We start from the raw sequence: 11,042 nt of genomic DNA on the forward strand, positions 1-11,042 counted from the left end.
GTCAGAAATTCAGCGAGAGCGGGATCAACAAGCCCCGCGCTATCACGCAGCAGCGCAGTCAGTCAGTGAGCACCGTAACAGATGACGTCTATATAAATAAACTACACAGAACCCCACTATTCGGACAAATATACATAATGAAAAGATGATACAAATTGTAACACCTTGGAAAATGGCATTTAAGACTTTTTAATACTTATTAAGGGCCTTAATTTTCTCTAAATTGATTTATCAACTTTTAATACTTTTTAAGACCCCGCGGACACCCTGTATTTATAACCATTTAACAGCCAAAAATGTTTCTTTCGTCCAGTCTGAACATCCCAAGGCCCTTCCCCAAAAAAGTCGCCCTAACAATCCTGGCCATTAAAGGCCGTGATGGACATTATTAAGCTGCTGGACTGGAAGGACCAGCAGGACTTCTACAGTACGTCATAGTCGTCCAGCGTTTTTCACACTGCATGGATGCGTTTCACTTTGTGTAACACAAACAGAGGCAGCATTGAGCATTCTCTAGTTCAGAATGCTGTGTGGATATATTCTAGTTTCAACATCTACAGGACCAACATGAACACCTGGTCCAAACCTGGCTTGACAGAAGGTGAGTTCTTCTCCACAATTCTAATACAAAACTTGATAGGCTTAATAGGAGATGGCATATGGAGAATGCAGCAATTTATCCTGTTTTTCTGACCTAAAGATCTTTCAGCTTAGAATAAGAAGAGCGAATGTAGTTTACGGTAATAATCAGACGTCTCTCCCATCTTTCTGCACAGAATGCTGCCATTTGGTCTGCTCCCTTCTGCAGCAAAAGCCAGAACGTCAGCTTGATCTGGACAGGATTGTTCACCATGACTGCTTTAGGTACTGAGCCTAAGATGAGCTAAAAACAATTAAGGTGTATTTTAAAAACGCCACCTGTTCTAATAATGAATTTAACAATAAAGCTAATTTCTGTGTTTTGTTCCAGGTGTAAGACCAATCACTGCACTCTGAAAGTGTCATCTGTGCAGCTGTTTCGTCAGCCGGGCAAAATTGAGTGTCCTCTTCGTCCATCCACTTTAACATCTTGCAGGGCCAGCAAGCCCTGGTAGCATTTTGTGCCTTTGGCTTGAGGCAGCAATATTAACGACTGGTGATGTTGCTTGCTGAAGGATGTGAAAATTGATGTACTTTTGTAAATAATTAAAAAAATTGATTACTTCATCTGAAAAGCAGAGGTTCTTGCCAGAGCCTTCACAGAGATCTACTGTTTAGTAAAAAAAAGTTAACATGTGTTAACAGTTCACTCACTCAACTAAAACGTCTATATTTTACATTTTATATTCACAGAATGACATGTGGACATTAATAAATAATTTTAAAAATTGATTACTTCATCTGAAAGGCCGCAGAGGTTCTTGCCAGAGCCTTCACAGAGATCTACTGTTTAGTAAAAAAAAGTTAACATGTGTTAACAGTTCACTCACTCAACTAAAACGTCTATATTTTACATTTTATATTCACAGAATGACATGTGGACATTAGTCTTTGCAGACAAAATGTAATTAAATTCAAAAATAACTCTTCTGCATCACAAGATCAAAGATGCGGTCTTTGATTTTATTTCAAAGATGTTAAACGTGATTGATGATAGTGGTCATAAATAATAAAAAAAAATCAACAAAAACAAATGACTACTTTTTTTAGGGAGGCTGTTAAATAATATCTGCTCCTATCTATAACAGAGAAGATGAATGTTTCATAAAAATGCATGAAACACATTAGTCATCCTGCTACACTAGAGCAGTGGTTCCTAAAATTTGTTTCTAGCTTCATTAATATTGCTCATTTTGTATGCTTACCTAATCAAACACACCTGACTCAGATCATCAGCTCATTGATAGAGACTTCAAGACCTCAAATGGGTGTCACACATAAAAGACATTCAAAATGTGCAGTGTTGGGTGGCTTCGGGAAAACACTGTTTCAAAGCAGGCAGGAGTGTGAGAACCTTGCAAATGGGATCACATCTTTAATATTGTGGAGTCCCAGAATGCACTGCAGGTACCTCTCAAAGCCCATCCCAAACCCACCATGGGGGACTGAGCCAAACTCTCTCAGCTGCAGATACCTGTCAATCACAACGATGCTCTTTAAGGGTTTGACAACATTGTGAAGTTTTTCATGTACAAATGACAACGTTGTCAAAGCGACCCCCATTCACACAGATCCAAGAAAACAACTTAAAATGCTGCATTATGCATGCCAGGCCTCTAGTTGGCGATGTCACTTTGAAAAGAAACACTACTCAAACACATAATACGCAAATGCCTCTTAATTCTGGAATAAAAATATGGTTGGGCAGCAAAAGTTGTTCTTAGAAACCTACCATGCATATGTGTCCTCCAATCCAGCTCTATGAAAAGAGGGAAAACATGCAGGATATGCAAGTGAATAGTACTTAGTAATACATAAGCAAACATGTAATATGTATGGAAAGCATCACATTACATTTTTAGTGCCATATTTGTGTACCGCATTTTGATCATGAAATGAATACATTTGACATTCTAACATACAGAATATACACTATAGCCTAAAAGTCTTTTCGGATTTACTAAAATATACTTTTTTTCAGTACAAATCAACATAACAGTGCAAATAAAAAACCTTTAGATGTTTTATTTACACTGTGAAAGTTTGGTGTCAGTTTTTTTTTTAACCCTTACGCCCCATTCGCACGGGGCGTCAGCGTCAACGCCTCTCGTTTACTTTGAATGGAGTCACGTCAACTATTGGCGAAATGAATTGTGGGTCCGTCGCGTCGCGTTGGGTCCGTTGCTCGCGGCAGAAGTTGAAAACTTTTCAAATTTTCAAGCGCCAACGCAGGCGTCAGCCAATCAGATCGCCTTATGCAAATACCCTAGCGCAGACGCTAGCCAATCGCGTTCATGCAACACCAGAAGACTAATGTGATTGGCTGTTGTCACTATGACGGTCGTCAGCACCAAGCTTCAGAAACGCCCTCCGTCAAGCGTTAACGCTGACGCCCCGTGTGAATGGGGCGTTATTCAGCAAAGATGCATTAAAATGATCAAAATCGACAGAACGGGCATTTACTGTACAATGTTACAAAATATCTATTTCAAATTTTTCTCTTGTCAAATAAATGCTGTTCTTTTGAATCTTAGAAAAATTTATCACAATTTCCACAAAAATATTAAGCAGCACAACTGTTTTCAGCATTATTAATATTAAGAAATGTATTTTTATTTTATTTTTTTAACACCAAATCAGCATATTAACACTATTTCTGAAGGATCATGTGACACTGAAGACTGCAGTGATATTAAAATAATTAAAAAAATAGTTATGTTTAATTCTAAGTAAATTGTAAATGGTAATAATATTTTACAACATTATTGTTTTTACAGCATTTTTGATGTGATAAGTGCAGCCTTTGTGAGCACTTTAGAACAGTAGTTTATCCATGTCTTAAATAATTACAGCATATATTAATTTTTATGACGTATTACTATGTGAAAAGGGACTCTTCTCTAATTCTTACTGTGCTAGTCGTTGACTCAGAAGTTCTAGTCTCTCCTCTCTCAGGGATCCACCACAAAGCTCCCCCACTCCAGGCACCAAGAGATCTACAGCAGCTGCCTGTCCAAAAAAATCATCAGTGAATAAGCAGTGAGCACATAGAGGTGAGGATAAGTGGAAAAAAAGGTCTAATTCAGAAAGACATGCCATAACATCTTTATCACATCTGATCATTTACTCTAGGCTTTAAACACATAATATAAACATATTTAAAACAGATTAGCAGTTGAGTGGAACTCATGGCAGGACCACATGTAGAAAAGACTGATGGTGAGAGCTCATTCTTACAGTGTGGTTGGGCTGGTCCTGGTTGTCTCGGGCATAGAAAGGCTTTAACTCATAGGGATAGTTGATGACAAACACTGGGACATTTCCACAATGTTTCACTAGGAACTTCTCATGTTCTGTCTGAAGATCGCAGCCCCACTAATGTAAAACATATGTCAAAGAAAGGGAGAACAGACAATATTAAAAAACTGACATATACACTACCATTAAAAAGTTTGGGTCAGTAAGGTTTTTAATGTTTCAATGTAATACAGCCTTGGCCTCATCCAGGCTGTTTTTACTTGATTAAAAAACACAGTAAAACCAGTAATATGTTGAGATATTATTAGAATTTAAAATAAGAGTTTTCTATTTTAATATATTTTAAAATGTAATTTATTCCTGTGATGCTAAGCTGAATTTTCAGCAGCATTACTCCAATTCTAATATACTGATTTTGCTGCTCAAGAAACATTTCTTATTTTTATCAATGTTGAAAAGAATTTGTGCTGCTTAATATTTTGTGCAAACTGTGATATGTTTGTTTCAGGATTCTCTGATAAAAAGTTCAAATGAACAACGTTTATTTGAAATAAAAATATTTTGTAAAATTGTCTTTAGTCACTTTTGACCGATTTAATGCATCCTTGCTGGATAAAAGTAGTCATTTCTTACTGACACCAAACTTTTGAATGCTAATGGACATCATATTTTTATTCAATGTGCATTTCTTAAAGTATCTCTTATATTAAGTATAGTAATTATTTAAAACAAACATATGCTGTTTTTTACTTGCCTCAGTGCTGAATGTAAAGTTCTGTGAACTGCTCTTTAGAATGTCTATGGCCTCGGTGTAAGAAATGCTGTAAAACGCAAATATAACAATTTAAAATCGTGCAATAAAATTGCATGGCTCAAGGAGAGATGACATACAAAAATGACTGATTCTTACTTTTAACAGCTAATGTTCAGAGAACTTTTTAGAAGAAGAAAAAAGTATGTAGTGTTTTTCTCAAGCTCAAGGACTTCAGTTTTGGGAAAAGTAGACTGAACTGAAATATAATACGTACACATTAAATTTTCTTTTCAACATGAGATCCACTTGATCCTGAGGATGTTCAAATAAGATAAAACATTATCACTTTATTACAGCCGTTATAGTGGAGAAACTCCCAATGCTCTTATAAGGCTCTTATAAAGCATACGGAACAACAGCATTGTGTGTCATACCCTGTGTCCTGGTGCAATATATTTGTGAAATAACTCTACATCCTCTGCGCAAGAGGACAGCACATGCTCCGTGGCAGCTTTGAATAAGTCCTCCATTACCTGAAGAGCGAGAAACAAGCTTTAAAATGAAAATGACGCATTATGAAATGTACACACTTTCAAATCCATCTTCCAACCATAATCAGTTGCTTGAGTCTTTAGTGTATGTAATTCACTGAGTGGGAAGGAATGAGTTTTCTACCTTCATAAGGTCGTCTAGTGACTCAGTGAAGGCAATCTCTGCCTCTACCATGTAAAACTCTGCCAAGTGTCTCCTGCTTTGAGAGTTCTCCGCTCTGAACGTGGGACCGAATGTGTACACTGCAGAAAAAGCCCTACAACAGACAACAGCAGACGCTGAGCAATCACAAAACAGTTTAGCATTCAACTTTAGCTAATGATTCATTATACATTTTGTAATGTCTGTTCGTTACAGTCCTAATAATAAAATTGAGCTAGGATCAGTTTTTTTTATATTCTTAACATAGTGAGATTAACACGACTGGTTGTGTCTAAACTATTTACCCTGCCATCACCTCCAGGTGCAGTTGTCCTGAGACTGTTAGATAAGCCGGCACAGAGAAGAAATGTGGGTTTGGGTCATCGGAGTCATTTTTATGCCCTGCAGGCTTCAGAGAGCACAAACGTAAGTTTTCAGTGTTTTAAGGAAGAATCAATAGCATCCATGTACCATATTTTGAAATAATATCATTTTGCTTGTTGCTATATCTCACATGTCACCCATCAACTAGACCGTACCTCAACTTGGAAGAGTTCTCCAGCTCCCTCACAGTCATTTGAGGTGATTACTGGTGTGTGTATCTGCACATAACCGTTACCCTGTAACAACAATTAACAAAATTCCAAAAAAGGAAATATAAGCCATATGAGAATTTTATAATGTTTTTATAATTATGATTTGTTATTAATTTGCACATTATACAGCTAATATAAGAATAAAAGAATGAAAATACATTTAAAATAATTTGTTACTACTATTCAAAAGTTTTGGGGTAGTAAGATTCTTTAAACACATTTCTAATATTACAAACTGTATGATAAAATAGATCAAATTAATATATATATATATATATATATATATATATATAATACGCATTTAATATTCATACATTTACATTTTCTTGCCATTTTTGCAACTAAAAGGTGATTTTTTTTTTTGTGGATGTAAGAAATTAGTTCCCACAGATTTACACAGGTGTACTTGTTGTCTTGCTGTAACCGGAACATTATATATATATTAGGGGTGTGACGAGATCCGATGCGTCTGGCGAGATCTGACTGGTCTCGCGAGAACGTGACGATATCCTCGCGCAGACCTTTCAGATATATTTGCATTACACTGGCTCGTTCACCGTTGGTGGTATGTAAGATATTTGAGGACGTAAACACATGAACAACATCTCCAGAACTGCTCTGAGAGTCACTTCATGAGCATTTTAGCGTTTGATTTGAGTAAAACTAGCGTCATATCTCATACACAGAACTGTAAAGGTATTCACGGCACCCCCTCAAAATAAAAGTCCGGTTTGATTTGAAGACATTGTGCTTATAACTATTTTTCAGTAGAATGTACATAGCCTATACTACTACTACTACTACTAAAATGAAACAAACATTATTTTTGAAGGAATAATCACACAAAACATGTCTTCCATGTTTTAATTTTAATAGTAAATCCCCTTTGTTTCAATATGTTTTGCTTGAAAAGTACTTGTGCTAGATTTCATTACAGTGAATGTCACTTAGTTTGTTATTTTGTTATTTAATACAATGACATCCATTCATTTTGGTGTGGCTGTAAGTGGAGTCAGTGTATATATCAAGATTTGCATGACGTTTGAAATAGTATTTTATATTTGTTCTAGCTCAAAGACAGTGTAGAGAATAGCACCTGGTATTCAAGTGTGAGCTGGCAACAACCTGTAGAGGTTGCAATGAACTTCCATCATTCACATGCAAGAAGAGGTTGTCTTTCTGTGGCCTGACGGATCGAACCCATCCCTGCAGGAACAGCAAATATGGTAATGTAATGATCACGGATTTTGATTTTGAACTCGTTTTTTATTTTATTTCAATTTTAGGTATTTCAGCATCACGTTGAACTAAATAAAAAGGAGAAATACTAGGCTAGTCTAACTAAATTAAAATTTTTAAGTTACAATTTTTTTTTATGATTTTAGGTATTTATTTAATTATTTAAACCCGTGAGTCCATATGAATACACAAGGCAAACATTCTTGAATCAATTTCATGTAAAATATAAAGCAATACATCATACATTTAACTCACGTATGCATTCTAGCTTTTAGATATGGTGTTTCACTGTGTTTCGTTGATTTTATTCATTAATCATGATGGTAGACCCATAACCACAGAATTAGTGCTAATCTTTTCCACAAGATGGCGCTGTAACTCCATCACTCTGTTATGCAGCGCGTCGCAGAAGCAGCCATTGACGAGACAAATCTATTTAATTACTTATTTATCAACTCAGCATCTTCAGCAATGGATTATTAAAGCAGCTTTAGGGTCTCTGAGGACTGCATCTCACCAAAGGCAACGCTAATGTTATTTTTACGGCATGTTTTATAATTATAAATCGGCTATGTGTGCCTTTGTTTGCTTTTTTGTGAAATTCAATTTTACAGCAGATTTGACGAAGCTGTGATGCGAAATTCATTAGCTGATGTTTTAACCAACAGACATCATTCTTTCAGCGAACATCCACATAATATTACCTGTTTATAGCTACAGAATATATTCTAATGATACTTGATGATACTTCCTACTTGATGAACATACTATGTGTGGAGAGCGTTCACTCAGTATCGTTATCTCATTTTTGACCAAGATGGCTTTTAGAGGCTTTTGCATTGGAACTATTAATATATATATATATATATATACACACACACGTCTGGTCAGCTATCCTTGTGGGGACTCTCCATAGGCGTAATGGTTTTTCTACTGTACAGACCGTATATTCTGTTGCCCTACACCAACCCTACCCCTAAACCTACCCCTCACAGGAAACTTTCTGCATTTTTAGATTTTCAAAAAACTTCATTCTGTATGATTTATAAGCTTTTGTACCCGTGGGGACCACAATTTAGGTCCCCACCGTGACACGAGTCCCCATGAGTCTGTGTGTAGTCAGGTTTAAGTCCCCACCAGGATATATAAACCAGTACACACACACACACACACACACACAACAGAATATAATATTAGCTTACTAATTACAGCACGACAGCACAGTTTATAATGTATACTGCAGAATATTTTTTAAACAGTATGTGGAACAAAACACATTATGCAGCAAATATTATTTCAAACAGCAGTATGATCAGTTGCAGTGGGTGTCGCCCAGTTATCATTTTAAAAATAAATTCAGTAATTCTGTATTTTTATTCAAATTTCTGTGTTAAAAAAAACAACTCTTGGAATTCCAATCTAATCAAGACTGAGTGAAGAAAGAGCTGTTAAAAATATTACAGCTGATATTTCCTTCACTTCATATGTGAAACACATTGCATTATGAGAGACAGTATTCATGAAGATGCAGATATAGTCAGAGTAGTCTGGTAGTATGACATGGTTCAGCACAATGATAAACTTACTGTCATGATGAAACAAACATAGACTCTTAATAGACCACTGAAGTTTAACTAAAAGCATGTACACATACAAATAATTGCATTTACACTCCATATATTAAATGGGTAAATAATAAGGTAAATATATAAATGATATGTGACCCTGGAGCACAAAACCAGTCTTAAGTCGCTGGGGTATATTTGTAGCAATAGCCAAAAATACATTGTATGGGTCATAATTATAGATTTTTCTTTTATGCCAAAAATCATTAGGATATTAAGTAAAGATCATGTTCCATGAAGATATTTTGTAAATTTCCTACTGTAAATATATCAAAACTTAATTTTTGATTAGTAATATGCATTGCTAAGAACTTCATCAACTTTAAAGATGATTTTCTCAATATTCTGATTTTTTTGCACCCTCAGATTCCAGAATTTCGAATAGTTGTATTTCGGCCAATTATTGTCATATCCTAACAAACCATACATCAATGAAAAGCTTATTTATTCAGCTTTCAGATCGTGTAAAAATTACCCTTATGACTGGTTTTGTGGTCCAGGGTCACATATCTAAAAAAAATTCCTCATATGACGGTAGCCAATTTAATGCAAATCAACTGAGACCTAGCCTTGGTTCTGAAGGAAGTTTTTGCAAAATGGTACAGGGACATAAACATTCAATTTGGCCTCAGATGCGAAAAAAAGAAAAACAAAGGCAGCAGAGAACAGAGAGTGTGCTAGTCCTATTGATCTTATGGAATTGTCACTGCTTAATGTTTCATGAGCTTAGCTAGACAAATCCTTCAGGAGTGGCCCCAATATCTTTACAGCAGCACCTTAACTCCCACATATCAATTCGTCCCTTTGTTTGCGAGAGGCTGATAAGGGAAAGTGGGACTTCAATTTGCCGATTACACTGATTTCTCTCTGCTTTGCCTTGCTCTTTTTCCTGTCAGCTTTTCATCATCAAAAACAGCTGGATCGAGCGGGCTTTGACCATTTTTAACCCACAGCTTTTGAAACGTCTTTTTACATGAAACAGATGTGAAATTCAAATACTGGGCTTGGTATTTCAAATATCATGGGGCAAACGCTCAGACAAGCAGAGGCTGTGCTATGCATACTACTGAATTGTGCCTAAAAAAAACTCTCATCTGACCACAAAACATCCTCCCACATAACTTCGTCATTATTATGCAAACTCTACCCATGGATCTTTTTGAGAACTGGCTTCTTTTGTGCCGCCCTCCCAAACAGGTCAGTGTTATGCAGAGCTCTTGATATGGTTGACTGGTGCACCTTTACTCCATTCTCTGGAGATCTTTCAGAGTGACCCTTGGCCTCTTAAAAATCTCCTTCTTTTAAAAGCTTTTCAGTTCTTATTTTCACAGCTGTCCTGCAGGTTACAGCCTGTATAATGACCTCCAAACCTTGTTTTATATCATACTGTGTGTGTTTTTTTTTTTGAATAACTCACAAATATAGGTCAAATGAAAGGCGACTGTACCCTCATTAAGGCAATTTTTCATCTGTGCAAAAGCAGTGCTTCTGTAAGATGGGGACAAAATACTTTCACAAACTGCATACTGTTTACAGAGGGGTCTACAATGAAATTCTTGGTCAAACACTATAAATGTTAAAGGGGTCATATGATGCTGCTAAAAAGAACATTATTTTCTGTATTTGGTGTAATGAAATGTGTTTATGCGTTTTAAAGTTTAAAAAACACATTATTTTCCACATACTGTACATTATTGTTTGTCCTCTATGCCCCGCCTTTTTGAAACGCGTCGATTTTTACAAAACTAATCGGTCTGAAAAGCGAGGTGTGCTCTGATTGGCCAGCTATCCAATGCGTTGTGATTGGCCGAATACCTCAAGCGTGAGACGGAAATGTTACGCCCCTCACATACTGTTGATGCCGTGTCCGGCCGGAGCGACAAGACATAAGAAAGGAAAAATTGAAATCGCATCATATGACCCCTTTAAATGAACATGCACTATTTTAAGAAATGTAAGTAAATTAGTGATATTGACGTTTTTACCAAAGGTCAGATGTTTTTGGTTCCACTGCAGCAGATGTTTATTGGAACATTCTTAAATCATGCTAAAGAACTTGATTATTAATAGATAATGGGAGAAAAAAAAACGAATTAAATTAATGCAGAATAGAAGAATTTCCTGAAGTTGAGTGAAATGGAAAATTATTTTAATGTGACATTGGTTTATGTTTTAACTAAAATTATACAGTGGGGTTCAAACTGTATCATTTTAAGTTAGAGTGTTTTTCTAGCATAA

At 36.0% G+C, this 11,042-nt stretch overlaps 1 protein-coding gene across 1 annotated transcript; it reads right to left on the reverse strand.

Moving 5' to 3' along the window:
- Positions 1 to 1,646: 1,646 nt before the first annotated feature.
- nars2 (asparaginyl-tRNA synthetase 2, mitochondrial) lies at positions 1,647 to 8,771 on the reverse strand. Its single transcript, XM_016552808.1, has 13 exons — positions 8,766 to 8,771; positions 7,020 to 7,146; positions 6,068 to 6,069; positions 5,884 to 5,964; positions 5,650 to 5,753; positions 5,327 to 5,459; positions 5,086 to 5,184; positions 4,926 to 4,963; positions 4,652 to 4,718; positions 3,877 to 4,014; positions 3,551 to 3,648; positions 2,372 to 2,398; positions 1,647 to 2,113 (listed from the first exon to the last, which is right to left on the reverse strand). The coding sequence occupies exons 1-13, from the start codon at positions 8,769 to 8,771 to the stop codon at positions 1,969 to 1,971; spliced, it is 1,065 nt and encodes a 354-aa protein (XP_016408294.1). The 3' UTR covers positions 1,647 to 1,968.
- Positions 8,772 to 11,042: the final 2,271 nt, after the last annotated feature.

Source organism: Sinocyclocheilus rhinocerous, unplaced genomic scaffold (genome assembly GCF_001515625.1).
Source record: "Sinocyclocheilus rhinocerous isolate Xijiao unplaced genomic scaffold, SAMN03320098_v1.1 scaffold315, whole genome shotgun sequence".
Taxonomy (NCBI): Eukaryota; Metazoa; Chordata; class Actinopteri; order Cypriniformes; family Cyprinidae; genus Sinocyclocheilus; species Sinocyclocheilus rhinocerous.

Bases quoted from the DNA above. Each gene is read 5' to 3' on its own strand.
- nars2 (XM_016552808.1), bottom strand. The intron at 5,754-5,883 runs GTACGGTCTAGT...TGCTCTCTGAAG, and splicing joins GAGAACTCTTCCAAGTTGAG to CCTGCAGGGCATAAAAATGA. The intron at 3,649-3,876 runs GTAAGAATGAGC...TTTTTTGGACAG, and splicing joins AGGACCAGCCCAACCACACT to GCAGCTGCTGTAGATCTCTT.